Source organism: Equus caballus, chromosome 31, assembly GCF_041296265.1.
Source record: "Equus caballus isolate H_3958 breed thoroughbred chromosome 31, TB-T2T, whole genome shotgun sequence".
NCBI classification, from domain to species: domain Eukaryota; kingdom Metazoa; phylum Chordata; class Mammalia; order Perissodactyla; family Equidae; genus Equus; species Equus caballus.
In genome coordinates this window covers 21332199-21351541 of record NC_091714.1, presented here as the reverse complement: position 1 = coordinate 21351541, position 19343 = coordinate 21332199, and the positions used below count along the sequence as shown (strand labels likewise).

The following is a 19343-nucleotide window of genomic DNA, read 5'->3' as shown; positions in this document are numbered from 1 at the left end:
CATTAATGAGAAGGAAAAGCCATATATAGATATAGTGATGTTTTTAAAGTTCAATAGTGCATAGCTGTCAGCATTTACAATAAGAATATACAGTTTGAAACATGAACAGGATAGAATAATACAAAGTATTTATATGTAGGTATGCAAACACAAGGAAAAATCTCTAAAGTTTACTCTAATGATGTCTATATTTGTTCTCAATCAAGAAATAAAATAGGGGCTGGCCTGGTAGCCCAGCGGTTAAGTGTGCACATTCCGATTCAGTGTCCCAGGGTTCGTCGGTTCGGATCCTGGGTGTGGACAGGGCACCGCTTGGCACGCCATGCTGTGGTAGGCGTCCCTCATATAAAGTGGAGGAAGATGGGCACAGATGTGTGCTCAGGGCCAGTCTTCCTCAGCAAAAAGAGGAGGATTGGCAGCAGATGTTAGCTCAGTGCTAATCTTCCCCCCTCCAAAAAAAAGAAAGAAAATAGAGGAAAATTTAAAATCCTCCCAGCTTTGGTTGGCAAATAGAACTCAAGAGTGAAAAATCAGGCTGGCTTGCCAGGAGTTCTTAGGGTTTTGATGGAGAATTAGACGGATAGACTAACCGCAGGGTATATTTTATAATTCAGCAATACTTTTTAATATTTTCTTCATTCATTTGTGTTAGTTGGTGGGGAGCAGGTCGGGAACTAATTACTTCTTATTATCCAAATAAGTTTTCATTGTTATCTCGCTGCTACTTAACAGCAGCATAGCAGAGGGAAGTATAATTTTGAGTATTCACATACCCACTTGTCTGTGCAGATTTAGTTCTAAAACATTTTTCACAGTGACTCACCTTCATTAGCTTTCTAAAAATGACAACTTGAAGGACAGTCCTCATTTGGAGATGTGAGTTCTTATGTGCTTGTTAAAAATCAGGCCAGAAGGATTTGGGGAAGATAGCGGTAGCAGTGGCTTCAGGGTTTTCTCTGTCTCTTTTGCCTTTGCCATTTTCTTCCCATTTGTAATGTCATTACATAAAAAGAGACAGAGCAACTAGACAACAGGACTGAACCCCTGGACAATGTTTGCAGCAAAACTAGATAGTGAGGGGTCCCCAGAATAAATCTGGGTGGTGACAAACCACCTCCAGCTACAAAACCTACAGGATATCATTATATGTAAGAGAAAGGAAAAAGAAGCAAAGGTGGCTGAGACCTGGAGAACCCCGCAATAGGCGCCAGGTTTTCAGTGGAAAGCTCAAAGCGCTGGTTGGGGAGCAGAGCCCCAATGAGAAGGTCTGAAGGCGCTGGAGGGCGCTGGGCCTCTGCAGCTCTCAGACCTGACCCGCCGGGGCCTCCTCCAGGAGACAGCCTCCCCCTGGATAAACTGCTAGGAATGGAACCAATTCTCAGCAGGTCAGAGCAACAGAGACGAAAGAAAGAAACAGTCTAACCCAAGGTGAGGGGAGGGGAACAGGGCCAGGAAATCCTAAAACTCAAGTGCCCTGTTTTTGATTACCCCACAAAACCAAAAGAAGGGGGAGCTCTGTGAAGTTAGAAAAGCTTTCCTGAACCCCACTTCATTCTAAACGTTTTGGAAAATTAATTTCACAACAACAACAAAAATTGAGTGACAAAAGCTATAATGATCAAATCTCACATAAATCAATGATAAGAAAAAGATATAAGAACAAAATAATATCACTCCAAATAAAGCAGGCCAGAAATAGGTGTTCATTGAACATCAATACTGTAACCTACTCTTTCTAAATAAGCTACAAACCCTTCAGAAAATGATACAAGACATGGAACACAAACGTAAATCAGAATTGGGAAATCTCAGAAGTGAGGTGACAGAACTCAGGAAAGAATTAGAAATAAAAGAAAAAGTCATTTCAGAAATTAAGACTAATTAATTTTAGTCTTAATGAACAGAACAGATAAATACCATAAACGAAATGGAAGGTGAATAAGAGACAAACTTTAAAACTCACAAGAAATGACGAAAGCAATATAAAGACTTCAAGAGAAAATGACAAATGTTGAAGATAGGCAAAAAGAAAAAAGAAGATTGAAAGTATGGATAATAGGCATCCCTGAAGAAGAAACCCAAAGGTGGAACAAACACTAAAAATGAAAATTCAAAATTCTCCCCCCAAGAAAGAAAAGAAAAAGTGAAACTTTATACTGAAAGAGTATATCACAAGCCTGAGAATGTTGACTCGGAATGACCAACACTATGATGTATTCTGGTAAAATTACTAGGCTTAAAAAAAAATCCTTTGGGGCCGGCCCGGTGGCACAGCAGTTAAGTTTGCACGTTCCACTTCTTGGTGGCCCAGGGTTCACCAGTTCAGATCCCGGGTGCAGACATGGCACTGCGTGGCAAGCCATGCTGTGGTAGGCGTCCCACATATAAAGTAGAGGAAGATGGGCACGGATGTTAGCTCAGGGCCAGGCTTCCTCAGCAAAAAGAGGAGGATTGGCAGCAGTTAGCTCAGGGCTAATCTTCCTCAAAAAAAAAAAAAAAATCCTGTGGTCATTTAAACAAAAAGATAAACAGGAGTTAAAAAGGAAAGAAAATTAAACAATCATCAGACTGTTCAACAGCATTGCATTATACCAAAATAAAATGAAGGAACATATTTAAGAAACTCAAGGAAAAAAACCTGTGAGTCAAGGATTTTATATCCAGAAAAACCAACCTTTTAGTATCTAGTAAAGGACACAGGAAAACCATCATCAACATGCAAGAACTCAGGTGATACTGGTCCTATGAGCACTTCTTGAGGAGTTTATTAGAGACCAGGGCTTCAGACAACCAAAATAGCTAGAGAAACAGCATCCTAAGGACTGGTGGAGAGTATTAAATAGATTGTTACCTGTAGAGTTCAAACTAAATGAGGATAACTGGAAGAAGCTCCTACTGGCCAAAGATGGGACAGTAGAGCCTCAGTAATGATAATGATTGCAATGGATCAAACCCATCAAATATGGTAAAAATCTATGAATTCATAATTATATTTAAAAATAACCAAAAAATGGTCATCTGTGGAACATGGTAGGAAAACAATTCATTACTGGGAAAATTGATCAATAAAGAAAAAAATCAGACATAATCCTGCCTTTACTGAATGAACTGTACTACTAGGTGACTAACTGGTAGATGGTAGCATGTCTTTCTACAAGTATTTCAGCTAATAAATGAAAATGAATGTCGAACTAGAATATCACCACTTTGAAGCCCCTATTGGATGGATGTGGGCATTGAGCACGCAAGCTGGTAGGATCACGGAAGAGAGATGACCAGACCTCATGTGCCTCCGATAATCCACTGAACACCACTGATAGTCTTGTCAAGAGATCAAACCTGAGCCAGATGCACTCTCCAGATCCAGCTGCCAATTTGCAGGATATCCAAAGGATGGAGGCACATGCTGAACTGCACCAGAAATAGGCAATCAGCAGAATCCAGAATCTAGAAAACTCCACCGGTCAAATTGCCTGAGTTTTTCAACAGATAAATTGTAAGGAAATGGCAAGTATGGAGGAGAAAACTATAGATTAAAAGTGACTTAAAGTATGTTATATTTTTTAAAATGAGCAAGACTAAACTATAGTATCTAGGGTTAGACCTTGGAGGGAGTGATAAAACTATTTTTAAAACACAAGACAGTTATTATTACAGTAGTGCCCCCTTATCTGCAGTTTCGTTTTCCTCAGTTTCAGTTACCCAAGGTTAACTGCAGTCCAAAAATATTACATGGAAAATTCCAGAAAAAAAAATTTCATAAGTTTTAAATTGCACCCCATTCTGAGTAGCATGGTGAAATCTCATGGCGTGTTGTTTTGTCCTGCCTGGGACGTGACTCGTCCTTTTGTCCAGCGGATCCATGCTGTACGCACTACCTGTCCATTAGTCACTGAGTAGCCGTCTCAGTGATCAGATCGACTGTCGTGGTATCGCAGTGCCTGTGTTCAAGGAACCCTTATTTGACTTAGTAACGGCCCCAAAGCGCCATTAATCTCTTACTATGAATAATTTATAAATTAAGCTTTACCATAGGTATGTATATATAGGAAAAAACATGGTATATATATAGGGTTCGGTACTGTCCACTGTTTCAGGCATCTATTGGGGGTCTTGGAATGCATCCCCATGGAAAGTGGGACTACTGCACTTAAACTGAGGACAATGGTCATCATGCAGAGGGAGGGGTTACAACTGGAACGAAGCATGTGGAAGGGGCTTCTGGAATGTCTGGCAAAGTTCAGTTTCCTTACTGAACGGTATTTGCCTTATATTCATGAAGCCATATAATTCATTAAGCCATGCATTTGTTGTATATAGTTTTGTCTATGTTTTACTTTACAATAAAATGGATTAAAAAATCAGTCAAGTCACGAATATTTTAAGAGTGGTTATCTGAGTGCTCAAAGAGCTGACAATTTTAATTTTTCTCTTTTCTCTCTTTCATGTGTCTCTTTTTGCTAAGTGTGCTTACGCTAAACAGCCTTATAGATGCAATTTAAAAGTTAGAAAATGACATTCCAATATAAATTTTGTAAAAATCAGCCACAGGGTATTTTAGCAGTACTTTATTTAAAATGAAGGAAAAATTCAGAATGTAATAATAGATATTTTAGTCAGTGGCTGTGGGTTCTTTTCTCTTACAAAATTTAAAATCATTCCATTTTTCTAGGAGAAGTGACATAGTGCTGATATGGTGAAAAGACCCAGGGTTGCAAGAGCAGCTTTCTCCTTTTGACCTTGCAGGTCTGAATCTCTGGAAGCCTTAGTGTCAGTTTCCTTGCGGGTCAAAGAAGTGATATTAACCTCACCGACCTTGATGGTGAAAAGAGGTTGAAGGAAAGCTATTTATAAGGTGCAGGTTCAATGCCCATATGTTACTCCTGTTTCAGCTAATGAGATGTACAAAATCTATTCTTTCTTTTCTTACAGCAATAAGTGAAAACCTAGTCTTTCAAGAAATGCATGAATAACTTGAATTGTTGGATAATTTGTGTAAAGTGATCTATTCAATTTCATCTTTATATCATAATAGTGGTAGTTATTTGCTTGAAAAAAGAAAAAGAACAAAGTCTTAAACTTAGAGGGAAGATAGATTGAGTTTGATTATATTTGTTTATGCTAGGTGGTGGTCCTCCTTTTTGCTTTTTACACAAACCATTGTCCTAGCACTTTAACATAGAGAAATATGAGGTACTGTCATTAGATAGCAAATTAGACCAACTATGTATAGATATCTTTTAATTTTTTTGGTGAGAAAATGGGTTTAATTTATTTTCTTGGCTCTATCCCAACTAAAGAATTACATTCTGCTAACTTGAATATAATACCTACTTCCTGTGGGATGAATTCCTTTTCACGTTTTCTTTTAAAATTGCGTAAAGTTTATGCGTTACTGAATCTACTGCCTTAAGATTACAACTGTTGGTAGTAGTTTTTCCCTCAATATGAAAATTGTTGAGGAAATAAAAATGTGTTATTTCTGTATGAGAATACACTCATTTTTTTCCCCAAATATTAAATGGGAGCATTATCAGAGACTCAAATTTAATTTCAGCCCCTGCTATATAACTTTTGGGGAGGCAGATGGGTGTTTTGCGGTTGTTTTTTGGGAGAAAGAGGAGTTTTTTGTTGGTTGGTTGGTTTTGCTTTGTTCTTCCACGTCTTGAATGTATTTACCTAAAGAATGTATGACGTGGAACTGGACTTGTACTTTTGAACGATGTGTCATTTTTCTCCCAAACAAGAGTTTGTGTTGAAACCCAAATGCAGATAAGCTAGAAGAACATTATACTAAGTGAAAGAAGGCAGTCACAAAAGACCACGTATTGTGTTGCCATTTATAAGAAATGTCCAGAATAGGCAAATCCATTAGAAACAGTGAGTAGACTAGTGATTGCCAGGGGCTGAGGGGAGGTGGCAGGGGTGGCGGTGGGGGTCAGAATGATTGCTAATAGGTACAGGGTTTCTTTTGAGGTGATGGTTGCACAACTCTGTGAATATACTAAAAAGCACCATATTGTACACGTCCTGGGTGAGGCAGACCAGGTAAGCGGCCTGGTGCATTGCCTACGTGTTCTTTGCTCCCACCTACCCTGCTGAGGGCTGCCTCAGTTGAAGACCTGGATGTGCCTCGTTAAGTGATGAAAATCATTTTATTGCCAGATGGGCATGGACCGAGTGGAAGCTGGAGGCTGTTACTTCCTTATCTCCCTATATATGAACAATGTGTTAAGAGCAGACATAGAAAACTGGGTCATAAACGCTTGTCCTTGTGTGGGATTTCTATCATGGAAACCTTCTTCCCTTTTTTCTCTTTACCAGAACATTCAGGGTAAACATATCCATAAACTTAATCATAAATAGTTGTGATACCCATTGCTAAAGGTCCAAATGTCCTTTACAGTAGGTCATGTATCCTTTTGGCTTTATTCTCAATCTCAAACATTCCTTCTCTAAAAATTTCCATCTTTCCCCCCAGCTGTATTCTGCTTATTTCTCCTATTCTGCTTGGTTGGATCTTATAGCCCCAAACCAGCATCACTCAGAGCAACCATTTTTCGCCATAGAGTGGGTTGTCCTTGCTATCCTCTTTTTTTTAAAATAAAGTGAAAATTGATGAACTCTAGATTATAAATAGCTGGGGTTTATTTGTGTTTTCTCTCTGCTCCGCAAGCCTAGAGAATCACGTTTCCTTAATTGTTTACTAAAAGCAGACGAATTTTGGTGGAATGGGAGCCGATAGAAAGTAACAGAGCTACATAAGGGTTGACTCAGAATTTAGTCGTTTTAAAAAATAATTAATTTTTGTAAACTTCTGTTGGCAAAACATGTTTGTCTGAGTCCTGGGCATGCCTGTCGTAAAGGAAGAGATGCCCTGGGGAGGGAGCAAGCAGAGCAGGGCAGGCCGGTAAGCCAGTATATTTAGTATTCAGCGTATGAGTCTAGAAAAGTTGTCTAGATTTGTTTTGTGAGGAGATTGGAATGAGGTCTGTCTGGTTGTAGATTCGATAGCCAACTAGGAATCAGATGACCAAGGTTTTAATTCTGTTCTGTGCAGATGATGTAAATATTTTAAATGCATCTTCAGAAGGACTGAAGTTGATTTCTGTATAAAACACTGCAAATAAAAACTAGAATTGGTGAGAGAGGATAGGAAACTGGGGCTTAGAGAGCAATTCATGGGATGGGATGGGGGTAGATTTCAGTCCGCCTCATCCTAGGTGATTATTAACTTATCGTCTTGAAATGCCTAAGGAAACAGTAACATTTTATATCGCCTTTAAAACTTTAGCCCATGTCATATAATTATATCTTTGTATGGATGGGAAAGGACAAAGAAGCTGACAGTATTCCTTACGAGATAGAGTACAGTATGGCTCTGCTCTTTCTCTGTTATTTATGGCTTTGTCTTTTTCCAGACGACAATATATGCCAGCTTTTGTGAAGTCAGTATAGCTTGTCCTCATTTATGCACCTTAGTTAAAACCATGTACTATCCAGAATACTTTGTCATCACTAAATGTTTAATAGCAAATTTCAACTTTCTTGGTGATAGGACTCAATCAATAACATTGCGAAAACTAATTTTATTTTGTGGCCCAATGTTTAAAATATGGAGAAATGAGCTAATTATAGTTTATTTTCAACAGAAAATAAAAAATTATAAGCTAATTGCTGGATATATTTAAGGATGAGTCCTGATTGCCTTGTGTCTTGGGGACATTGTGTGTTATTCCCAAAATATGCAAAGCTACTAAAACTGTTGTCATTTCATTGCATCAATTTACGTTTGCTCCCATTTTATTGTAGATAGGTATCTCCTTCCATTTTAATGAGAGAAGTGTAATTTTTTCAATCTCACAGACAACATCTGGGGAAGATGTGCGAGACTTCACAAAGGTGCTGAAGAACAAGTTCAGATCAAAGAAATACTTTGCCAAACATCCTCGGCTCGGCTACCTGCCTGTCCAGACGGTTCTTGAAGGTGACAACTTAGAGGCGTAAGTTTAATTTTAATATGAAAACTTCTGTGTACTCGTATACCTGATTTGTCTTTTATGATGTTAGTGACACAAGAGAAATGATCTGATACCAAAAAGAATTTTTCTTTGGTAAAATGTTTCATTTTGAAAGAGGTAACTTAAACTTGAATCAGTCTTCACAACATGAATTTTTACAACAAGTATTTGCTGTTGGCAAGGTCACAGCTAAAATACCTGGTTTAATTTTGTATGTGTTCCTAAACTTTAAAAATATGTATTAATATGTCAACCTTTGCGTTGGTTATCCCTTTTCCTCTTGAAAATACTTAAAGCAAATTGCAATATTACATGCTGTTTCATTATTTTATTTATTTTCCATTTTTCCCCCTTTGGGGGATGTTTTAGTATTTCTTGTAGTATGTTTGGCACTTATTTTACGTATTTTTAATATAAATTTATTAATAATTAGTCTCTTGCTTCAGATATATACCCATACTAAAATCTCATCAAAATCTCATTACATTTCTAATTTCTTCTTTCTTGAACGTGAAGACAGCCAAATGAAATAGATTTAAATAGTACATGAATAGAAAATTTCTTAAAAATATATAATTTGAGTTTACAAGCACAAATGAAGCAAAGTTTCAAGGTAGCAAAAATACTTTATAATGGAGTTGCAAGGGCAAGAAAAGTAACAATTTATAACCGGAAATGAAAAGAAGAATTTTTTAAATGAACCAGAAGAAATGCAAGAAGTAATTTTGAATTACTAAACAATTATATATCAAGATCAAAATATATATGATTTTAAATCTTTGAATCACTTCTTAAAATATCAGCATAAATATGCCTTCCAAGGCAATTTTCTTGAGCTGGAATTTTGGGGAGAATCAACTTTTATTGCTAATCATCACCAGAGTGCCTAGTCACAAAGAAGAGTGAAATTCTAGTTTCAGAAAGATGCCCTTTCCAATGACTGTAGAAGAGAAGCTCAGAAGTGTAAAGTGTGGAGTTTTCTACATTATACAGTAAAGAAAATTGTAGTAAGAAAAATACAAAGTGTGTTGAGTGCAATTTTTGTGAAGTAAACTTTCTTTCTTTAAACTTCAAAACTCATAGTTCATTTTATTGTGTATATGAGAGATAATCAAAGAACACTAATCGGCCAGTGTATTCTGACAGTCCGTATCTCAAAGATGTCGAAATAGAGGGATATACTTAGTCTGCATTTTTTTCCGTGTAAAGCGCTGTAGACCAGGGGCTTGGCTATACTTATGTACAAAGGTATCTTTTTTATTTGTGGAACTGCTAAGAAGTAGAAGAAAGACCACGGCCAAAACATAGTGAATATCTTTATCCCTCCATAGGTGATGTCATGAGAGTGTGTGCAGAAAGAGATACAATGCAGCTGTATAAGTAGATAGAGCCAAAAATACCACATGCACTTTTAACACATGCAGAAAAATTCAAACTTTTGATAACTTCGCTTGTTATCAAACTGTGTACAATTAAAATACGTGCCTCCCCGTCATTTTTTCCACAGTACACTTTATACACTGTAGAAGCAATTTCAGTTTAAAGAGAGCTATTCAAATACTTAAAATCTATAAGAAAAGGTAGATTTTTTGTTCTCTCTTTGTTCTGCGGTTGTGTTTTTGTCCTTTTCTTTGAACGCTTGTATGATAATACGTTCTTGTTTGTTTTAGTATGTCATATATTATTTAACTGTGCTGAACACCTCATGATAAAGACAAAATTTTACTTCTCTTGGTATCAGGTCTAACTAACCTTTGGAGTAGCTTCCTGAGGCATAGAATTATCACACGAATCTTTTATTTCCAAGATAATTTGATAAGTTTGAATTAGTGACGTGCCTTTTGTTCTTTTGGTAAACCGTTGGGATTTGTGTCCCAAATATCTCCATCCTTGGTATGAATCATGCAGGTAGACAGATCTTTTATATTCCTTTTAAGCATTTCTGATAATTTGCCTTTCAATGTCAAAATAATGATTGACATCAATCATTCTATTCTGAGTGGCTCAGTTAAAGTGAAAAAGAATAGCAACGCGTGACAAATAATTTTGTGTTTGATTTTGGGCTGTAACTCAGAAAATGCTTCACTCCATCCATCATGAATTTACCAGCTTTTTCAGTGAGAGGAAAACCAAAGAGAGAAAAGAAGGAGTGTAAGATTAAATCAGATGTCACAAGATCCTTTTTGAAAAAGATTTATGAGCTACTGGATACAGCAGGCAGGTTTTCTTCTTTTTTGATCCCGGAACGTGTTCTTGGACTTGGTAGGGTTCATTTTTCCTCTGAGTCCTCTCTAGTACAGGGCCACTTAATCTTCTGGCGTAACAACTTATGTGAGTGGGTAGTAAAAAAGGTTGATTTCGTTTATTCTCCTATTTGTGGGAGGAGAACATTGGAGAAAAACCAGTGAGGTGGTAAATGTCTTGAAGTTATTTATGAAGCTGATTAGAATTTTCTTTTGCTTCTTTCTCTTTCAGCCTTGCAAAATGTAATGTCTTCTCCTCTGTCCAGTAATTAGACATGCATGCATGGAGGGGATATATGGGGTAAATGAGTTATTACTAAAAGGAGGTAACAAAACCCATGCTTAGGTTTATTCAATTAATTTTCCAACTATTTATGCAAGATTTTTCAAAAAACAAATCAAAATAAATGAGTAGAGCTTGATTAAACAGTTAACATTGAAAATAAACCTGAGAAACAAGCTAAAATAGTGGCAAAAGTAAATTGAGAATTGTGGGAGAGATTATTATTGGCTAAAAGGGTAGGTTGATTTCCCTCGGTTTAAGGTAGACAGCTCCCCCTGGTATCAGTTAAGGTGGAATAGATGAGTTTCGTGGTTTTCAAGTTCTTACTGTAGCAAGAACCAACTCATGGTAAGTAATTATGGTTGTGGGAGCACTGGACTGGGAGGAAGTGACAGCTAAGCCGAGACCTGGAAGATGAATGGGGCCAGTGTTCAGTGTTTGGTGTGGGAGGACGAGAGGGAGAGATTCTGGGCAAGGGAAGCATTTTCAAAAGTTTGGAGACAAGATTGTTTTGGAAATCAGGATGGGAAGCTGGGAATAGTGACAAGACATGAGAGGGGAGAGAGAATCCAGAGCCATAGGATGAAGGGCCTGTAACCATGCCAGCAGTGTTTGGAGTTTGTCCTGAGAGCAGTGGGGAGCCATTGAAGGTTCATATGTTAGAGCGTGCTGGGACCCCACTCGCTCCGCTTTGGTTACGTTTCACGTAGTAGTAACGCTGGTTAGGAGAGTCTGCCCCCTTGCATATTAGTGTGTGATTAACCAAAACCCTGTGTTTGGCTCCCACTCTGGAAAGCAGGGATAGGCTGAAGTTTCAAATCTGGGCTAACACACAGATTGGTCTTACTTTTAACCCCCTTTAATCACAGGCTTTAACAGCCGTGCGGACATTGCCTTGTTTTTCCCATCAGAATTTAATGAGAAAGCTGATTACTTAACTTTTTTTTCCTACAAATCAGAATACTTTGAAGTCAATGAAGCCTAAAGTTTGAATTTTTTTATCTTTATTTCTTTTCATAGAAAATTTCCCAATATATAAAAAACTTTCTTTTGAGCAACTCTTCATTTCAGCTTTCTGCCTCCACCGTTATCTTAAGTTCAACGAATCACTTTTGTGCTAACTGAATTAACTTCACAAGAACCAGCCAAGCAGCTTTGCAAAGCTTTTCCAAGTTCAATTAAGATCAAAAACACATATTTTTCTTGTGTTTAAAGCTCACGGCAAATGGTGTGGTACACTTGAATTTTAGAAGTGATCGCTGGAGCAGTTACTACTTTTTGGAAAGTGTATAGCAAATCATTCACTTGACATTTAGTCCACATTTCAGAGTTAACAAAAAGTAGTCATGTAAAAAGACTTGGATAATACTGTGTTGTTTCATTGTTGTTGTTTCTTTTTTATACGTGGATAATTAAGTCTATTTACAGTATGGATATTCTGACAAACACGGACTAGATAAATGCCTGTTTTTGAAAGTATGTCCAAAGAGTCTTCATTTTTCATTCTGATAGGATGACCTTCCATCTTTTTTTAGTCTTTACTATTCAGACATCAACTCATGCTTCCCAGTAGGCAATAATGAGATCATTAACTTTTTCTTAACTATGTTTGTATAAGAGAAACAGGAGAATCAAATAGATAGAATAATTTAAACTTCCCTTCTTTGTTTCAATCAGCATTAGCTTTTGCAGGAGACTTTATTTAGAGAACTAATTTTCTTTAGACTTTTACATTTTCACATTCATCAGTAACTCCTCCTCCGCTCTAAAAAAAAAAAAAAAGTTAGAGTTTGAACTAGCTTTTAACTAGGATCAGTTGTTTTCAAATGATATTTCATGGAGACCTGGGCATGTCTAGGCAGTGCTGTAAGGTTGGGGGATAACCTTGATCAAGCTCCAGACTCAAGCCCTGATTCAAGCAGAACAAGTTTCCTTTATCAGTTTAATAGATTGAACTTCTGGATAAAATTTTGCTTGAAGAAAGTGTATCATGATCTAGAAAAGTTGTGTTCAGTTTTATTGAGAATGTGAAATTTTTGGCTGGGTGTCAGGGAGGGTATCTGGGTTGCATCTTTTTTCCCTGTATCTGAGGTTGTGAAACTCTGTATACTTCTGGACTTGAATTTTTGCCTTTAAAATTAGACAAAGAATCAGAAGAATTTCATTTTATTGCAACTCTGCCATCCATATATAATGCAGTCTTGGGTATTTAATTTTACTTTCCTGACCAAGTTTCTTCTCCAGGAAGAACAAAAATATGATTGCATCTCTTTTTAGTATATTATGGAACATTATCTTTAAAATTCTTCCGTAATTTCGAGCTATTTGAGAACATTCTGTTTCTTTTTTCAATAAGACTATTTAAGGCTGTGTTTGCTATCTTGTAAGAAATATCCCGTCATGTCTGTGAAAAGGCCCCTGCAGGCACTTGAATACACAGCATCTTCTCTAGACTAAAGAGTGACTTCTTTTCCTTTTGATTTCTCCGTGGTGGACCTCAGGGCAACCAAACGTATGAGTGGAAGACAATTAAGACTGCTCCCCCCGTGCCCCACTGCGTTTGTCTTAAGTTACTCTGAAGTGTTTGTTCTGTGACTTTTGTTTCCTTCTCCCTCTTTGCAGTCCTATCACACTCATCAGTATGTGGCCAGAGCACTATGAGTGAGTATGCACAGCTCCATCTGCAGAACACGACGTTCTGATTGGTTTTATTAGCATGGGGTGATTACTAAACTCTTCTTCTCAAATAATGGTTCTGCCTCCTGGGTAACAATCCTAGTGGTTTGTTTGCATGGCAAATTCGTTGTTTAACGAAGCTAACATTCCTCATGGTAACCTCTATCGATATTTGGGCATAAAACTGTTTCTTTGCTTTTTCCTTTCCAGCCCCTCACAGTTTCCTCAGCTGTTCCATGATGATACCCATTCAAGAATAGAACAGTATGCCACACGGTAAGAAACGCCCGTAGGAGCCCTCTGCTGCACTGCCGCCCAAAGGGTATCTATTACTGTGTTAATCCTATACCATTAGACGCTTTGGTTTAAGGGAGGTAGTTTTGCAGAAGTCGTGATCCCGTTATATTTGGAATCTGGGCTCTCGTCTTTCCATGTTGTAATTTGCACTTTACCAAGCACCCGCTCTGCATTCTGGGAACGGTAAATCTCCACGGGATGCGATTATTGAGCTCGTGAGAATCCAAACGCCGTACAAGCAGGATTTAGATAATGTAACCCAGTTTCAGTGAATGAAAGTAGGGATTGAAAGTGTTCTCAGGAGATGGTGCCCATATGAATTACAATATGTAATTAAATTTATGCCAATGCTTTATTATAGGGGTTTATTGTGGAGTCCCCAAGCAATATAAAATATAGGCTGGTCTTGACAATATGCACAAACTTTCAGAAAAGAAGTGTATACTAGGCATCTGCAGTGCTGGTAACTGGCTGTGCCTAAAAAGGTTAGTTAGCATCATAAAAATAGTAACAGTTGAACTGGGACTTGGCCAAATAGAATTTCTGGGAAAAGGGAGGCTTGGAGTAATGGAAAAACATACTCAAAAGCATTGAGCTGGGAAAGAACATGGCTTGTTTAGAGAATTTCAGGTAGAGAAAGGGTATGAGGATGAGGAGTAAAGGGACAGAAGCTGAAGTGCCATAAGGAAGGGCCCGCTTGCTGAGGGGCTGGATTTTGTTCTTAGGTAAAGGGTAGTCATGGAGAGTCCTTAAACGTGAGAGGAGCATAATCAGATTTGGGTGAGAATGAAGACCCACTTGAGGGTCTGGAAGGTCAATTAGAAGACTGGGCCTTAAGGCAGTGGTGACAGAAATGGAACTCAACATTAGATGCTGCTCCAATTTCACAGCGTTGTTAGGAGATTTGGACTTTTCTGTATTTTGTCAGAATTATGTCAGTTTAAGAATGACTGAGGGTGTACCTCCAGTTGACTACGCCCTATGTGGCCACATTATCTAACCTCCTTATTGTCATTTTTCAGACTAGCCCAGATGGAAAGGACTAACGGGTCTTTCCTCACTGACAGCAGCTCTACCACAGGAAGTGTGTAAGTAAATCATGAAATCAGCACTGCCCTGGGAAGGCTCGTTCTCTGTTGTGGCTGTCGGAAATAATCTTCTTTGATCGTGCCTCTGAATTTTGATCCCAATCAAAATTGATAAGTGTGGTTACAAAAATGTCTACATAGATTTTATGCTTTCAAGCCGTGAGAGTATAAATTGGATATGTTTATTTATTTAGTTTCATATAAATTAATGAAAAAATCCTGCAGTTGGCATCTAATCTGCTTCAGGAAAATCAGATTGTTGTATTTATAAATACAGGTATAAATATTCCTTCCATTTGTCTGATATTTCTTGTTAATTTCACAAATGCAATTCCACAGAATACATGCCCTTCTGTAAGGTGCTTCCTTCTGTGTGCCCACATTTTCTCCATAATCCTGTCAGTTTAACAACTGTGACCCACACTGGCTTGGGCATGTAGGCCCCACCCTTCACTGGAAAGTGTGAACTCTTCTGCCAATATTTTATTTTCTTAGCAACTAAGGAAAGGCCTTGTTGACTTTAGGATCCTTTTTAAAAAGCTTTCTAGGCAGATATTTTATCTCTGATTGTCTCACTGTTGTGTGTCTTCTTGCCTTTGGAACTTTTTCTCCCCAACTACCGCACCTTGAAATTAACCTTTTTAATTCTGAATGATGTCTAAAAGATTTCAGTAGTGTCAAGTTTACTGACTTGCGTAGTTTCATGGTGGTTTGGGTCTGGTGGGAGGCTGTAAGGTAGCCAGGAAAGTTATAGAACAGAGTTCTTAGGTGTTATATGTTAAAAAGGACCGTGGAGGGAGCCCGGCCGAAATGCCTTAGTCACTCTAGGGTAGAATGTCTCCCTGCCAATAGTTTTCAAAATTGTTTTACTATCAATAAGCTTATAAGTAAAAGTTATCAGAAGATTGTTCAATTTTAAATTTCAGTGACTAGCATGTTAGTACTTTACAATAATACAGTAGTAATTTGTACATTGTTACTCATGGACCGTGAATGTGGAACAGTTCCCAAACTGAGATAATAGCTTATTCATAATGCTTGTTTCATATTTAACCTACTAGTGTGTATTTCGTATAAAGTAGTTAAATATCTTGACTATCTCCTAAATCAACATAATTTCCACCAAGGTTGACAATAACTAAAGAATTAAATGAAAGAAAAAATAATAATTAAAACCAAATTTAAATTCTTTAAAATATGTATGTCACACCCTGTGAAGAGAGTAACGCTAATGCTCAAATTTATTATATCTTCTCTTCAAATTAGAATAAATACTATTTATTTTTAAAGTTAGCACTAATATCTAAGAAAAAGAAAAAGTAATCAGATGACTAACAGCTGAATGCATTTTAATATTCTCTCAATGGATATATTAACTCAGTCACCCATCAACAAACATTTATTATATACCGACCATGCAATAGTGTGCTGGAGCCGCTTGTTAAATTTTCAAGTTTGTAAGCTTGTTTGTTAAACAGAGCCATGATTAAAAATTAGTTTACATATACTTACAATTAAATGGATTAGATTAAAATAAAAACACAAGTAATACTCAGAACTCATCACGCCCTAATTATTTTACTTCTTTTTACTATTATCTGCATTCTCGGGTAATTTATTGTAGTTGTCAGATGGTGTGCAACTGTGTATCTTTTCCTAACTCCACATTCAGGGAAGTCATTAGCTTAAAGTGGCCATGATGAAAGTATTTAAACTATAACAATTGTAAATGCTACAAATCAGGGCCTTTTTATTTATTTATCTTTTAGAGAACCTGCTGTTAAACAGTTACCAGCACACCACTGCCCTGTACCCATACTGTAACAGTCTGCAGATGGAGATAGTGTCTTCAGGAATCTTACAGGCTAGGGAGGCGACAGATAAATGCTCGTACAGAGGAAGAACATGGTGAGGGCGTTTGTGGTAGACAGAAAAATGGCCCCCAAAAGAAATCCACATCCTAACCCCTGAAATCTATGAATATGTCATTTATCTGGCAAAAGGGACTTTGCGCATGTGATTAAGTTAAGGATCTTGAGATGGGGAGATTATCCTGTATTATCTAGATGGACCCAATGGAATCAAAAGGGTCCTTAGAAGAGGAAGGAAGGTCAGAGTTAGGGAAGGAGATGTAGCTGTGGAAGCAGAGGTCCGAAACAGAGAGATCTGCACATGTCACACAGCGGGCTTTGCAAATTGAGGGACCTAGGGGCCTCCAGGCTCTGGAATCGACGGAGAAGCAAATTCTCCCTGATATGGAAGACTGAACTAAATTGACAGTGTAAGAAGCAATAAGCCACTAAAGAGAAATTATTTTCCAGGTACTGGTGCATTAATATTTCTTAATGACTATGTTAAGAAATCTTACGTTGACAAAGCCAATTCTGGAAGTTCTTCGCTCTTTCACAGTCTGAATTACTGAGGAACTGGGGTTCTTTTTCTGTGAACATGCGGGGATTCTGCTGTCGGGGTGAGAATGTTGACAATGACTCTGAGTCTGTGAAGCCCTACTCTGGACCTCAACTCCAGTACTTTGACCTGCAATGGTCCTCTTTTCTCCCTTAAATGTGCAATACTTACTTATTTAAATATTTCCATTTTCATCAATACTCTTGAGTTGACAAGGTGAGTAAGTGTTACTACAGAAATACCTTTTGCCCCACGGCTCAGAGCCTTACCATGAGGATGAGTATTGCCTCCTTTGGGCTCATTGTGCTCCTCATGATTCGGGAGGAAGAGTTGGGAACTAAGCCCCACTCTTTCTCTGGCTCTCCTGCTGTGTTTCCCATCTAATGAATTAGCATCTAGGATCGTAGGATAGAGGAAGAAATGTTTGCTGCTCTTAACACAATGCTGCGCTGTTCCTTCTTTGCTTTCAGCTGGGATCAAAGCTTCTGTGTGTCTTACAGGACCTATTCTAGCAGCAGGAAGTATGCAACATACTCTAACACCCTGACCTTTCCCTGGAAATGTCCTGAAGCTCCAACATGGGTAGGGTCATGACACAATCCCAAGCGACAATAGTTGACAGTTTTCAGTACCTCCTAACAGTATCTATCGCCAGCTTCTGACCAAGGGGTGGGTGGCCTCTCAAGGCAGCCTTGGCTCTTCTTCACTCGCAGGTCTGTCTGGAGGCAACCAACATCTGAAATGTTCACAATTTTTATTGTTGTTGGGAACGATTAAAAACTAACTCTAAGTGCCTTAAGCAAAAATGGTATTAGTTAGCAAGTTTCTACAATACTTTTTGGAATTTTTCTCTTTCTTCAATTCTCCATCTTTCATGTAGGCTCCCTTGAGTTGAGGTTTTTGTTATTCCAAGCTGGGTCATAAAAATATTATTAGGTTTCCCTTGAATAATACTGGTGATGAGGCAAAGACAACCACCATCTCCTCCTTGATAGAGAGCGTAGCAAGAGCCGGGCTCGGTTCTGAGCGCTTTGCCTGTCTTTGCTTATTTAATCCTCACAGAAGCCTTTGAAATGATACCTTGTTCTTGTTACCACCATTTTTCAGATGAGTAAATTGAGGCCCTGAGAGGTCAGGAGCTTGCCCAGGGTCTCACGGTCGGTAAGTGGTCGAGCTGGGATTCAGCCCCAGGCAGCCTGGCTCCAGGCACGGACCCTCCTGACCACCCCACCTGTCTGAGCCGCTGCAGGGAGGGAGGGATTCCCACATGGGAAAGCTGCACTGGAGATGCGGGGTGGGGTGGGGGGTCAGAGCATCTGCACATCCATCCAGTCCTCCTGGAGGTCATCGTTGTCCTTGTCCCACTCCTGCCTGTTGTCCGTCCCCTCCTCAGCTTCACAGGCCTAGTGAAGATTTTGTAATTCAGCACCTGCCGATCAATCTCTCAAATTTGGTTTTGGATGATCCCAGCCATAGGCAATAAAAGAAAGCCCTATGCTTTGAGATATGAATTTTGAGATTTGAACTTGTAATTCCCTCTAAGTTATCCAAGGTTCTTTTAGTCATTTACGTCTTCAGAAACAGCCTTCTGCCCTACAGTTGGAGCCTCTCTGTCCCTCAGTTCAGTCTTTGGAACCCATTCCCTGACCCCCCACAGCGTTCCTCCTGGGTGGAGCTGGCTCTTAGTTGATGCACCTCCGTGCATCATGGGCTGCTATCTTCCCAGCCTAGACGTGAATCAGTCTCCCAGCTCCTTCCCCACATAGACCCAATTCCCAATACTTCCTTCGCCCCTGAAAGTCCGACTCTGGACAATTCAGAAGGGCATCCTAATTTTAAGGATACTAATTTTCTTTGAAGGAGAAACTAAGCAACCATGTCTCCAAAAAAGACAGGACCCAAGATAGTCCTGGTAATGTCAGTAGCAGGAACTCACGAAGAGTTCCTTAGGCCGTTGCCCATCTGCCATCTGCCCTTGAGAGACACTGTTTAGTGTGAAAGATCAAATTGGGAGGCTGGCCTCGTTTGCACTGGCACTACTGTTTGCAGCTCTGAAGGCTGGAGCAGACTAATCCTTTGAAGGAGGGAAATTATTGTTATTTTTATTTATGTCTTGCCTACTTTCAAAAGATCGCTGAATGAATCACCGTTCTTTAGTCGTCTGAGAAGTGCTGATTTTGTAATCTAGATAGTATTTGCTAAGTGTCACTTAGATGTAGTATAATTATATTCCATCTGAGGGTATTTCATTGGTGCAGATCTGTGTTTTTGTGACATTTTCTATTTTAGCACCAGGCACACTATTGATGTTTAATGTCCCCAGTCT

At 38.6% G+C, this 19343-nt stretch overlaps 1 protein-coding gene across 43 annotated transcripts in view; it reads left to right on the top strand.

The window, feature by feature from the left end:
* UTRN (utrophin) overlaps positions 1-19343 on the top strand; it is a 478290-nt gene that overhangs the window by 439977 nt on the left and 18970 nt on the right. For 39 of the 43 annotated variants that reach the window (XR_011434362.1, XR_011434361.1, XM_070256224.1 and 36 more), the window contains 4 exons: positions 7867-8003; positions 13170-13208; positions 13434-13499; positions 14543-14608. Coding sequence is in view for 41 of the 43 variants with exons in the window: in XM_070256224.1 (XP_070112325.1) it covers positions 7867-8003; positions 13170-13208; positions 13434-13499; positions 14543-14608 (308 nt within the window). In the remaining 2 variants the exon portion in view is untranslated. The remainder of the gene's footprint in view (positions 1-7866; positions 8004-13169; positions 13209-13433; positions 13500-14542; positions 14609-19343) is intronic. The other 4 variants (XM_070256237.1, XM_070256227.1, XM_023633050.2 and 1 more) reach the window with 1 other exon arrangement.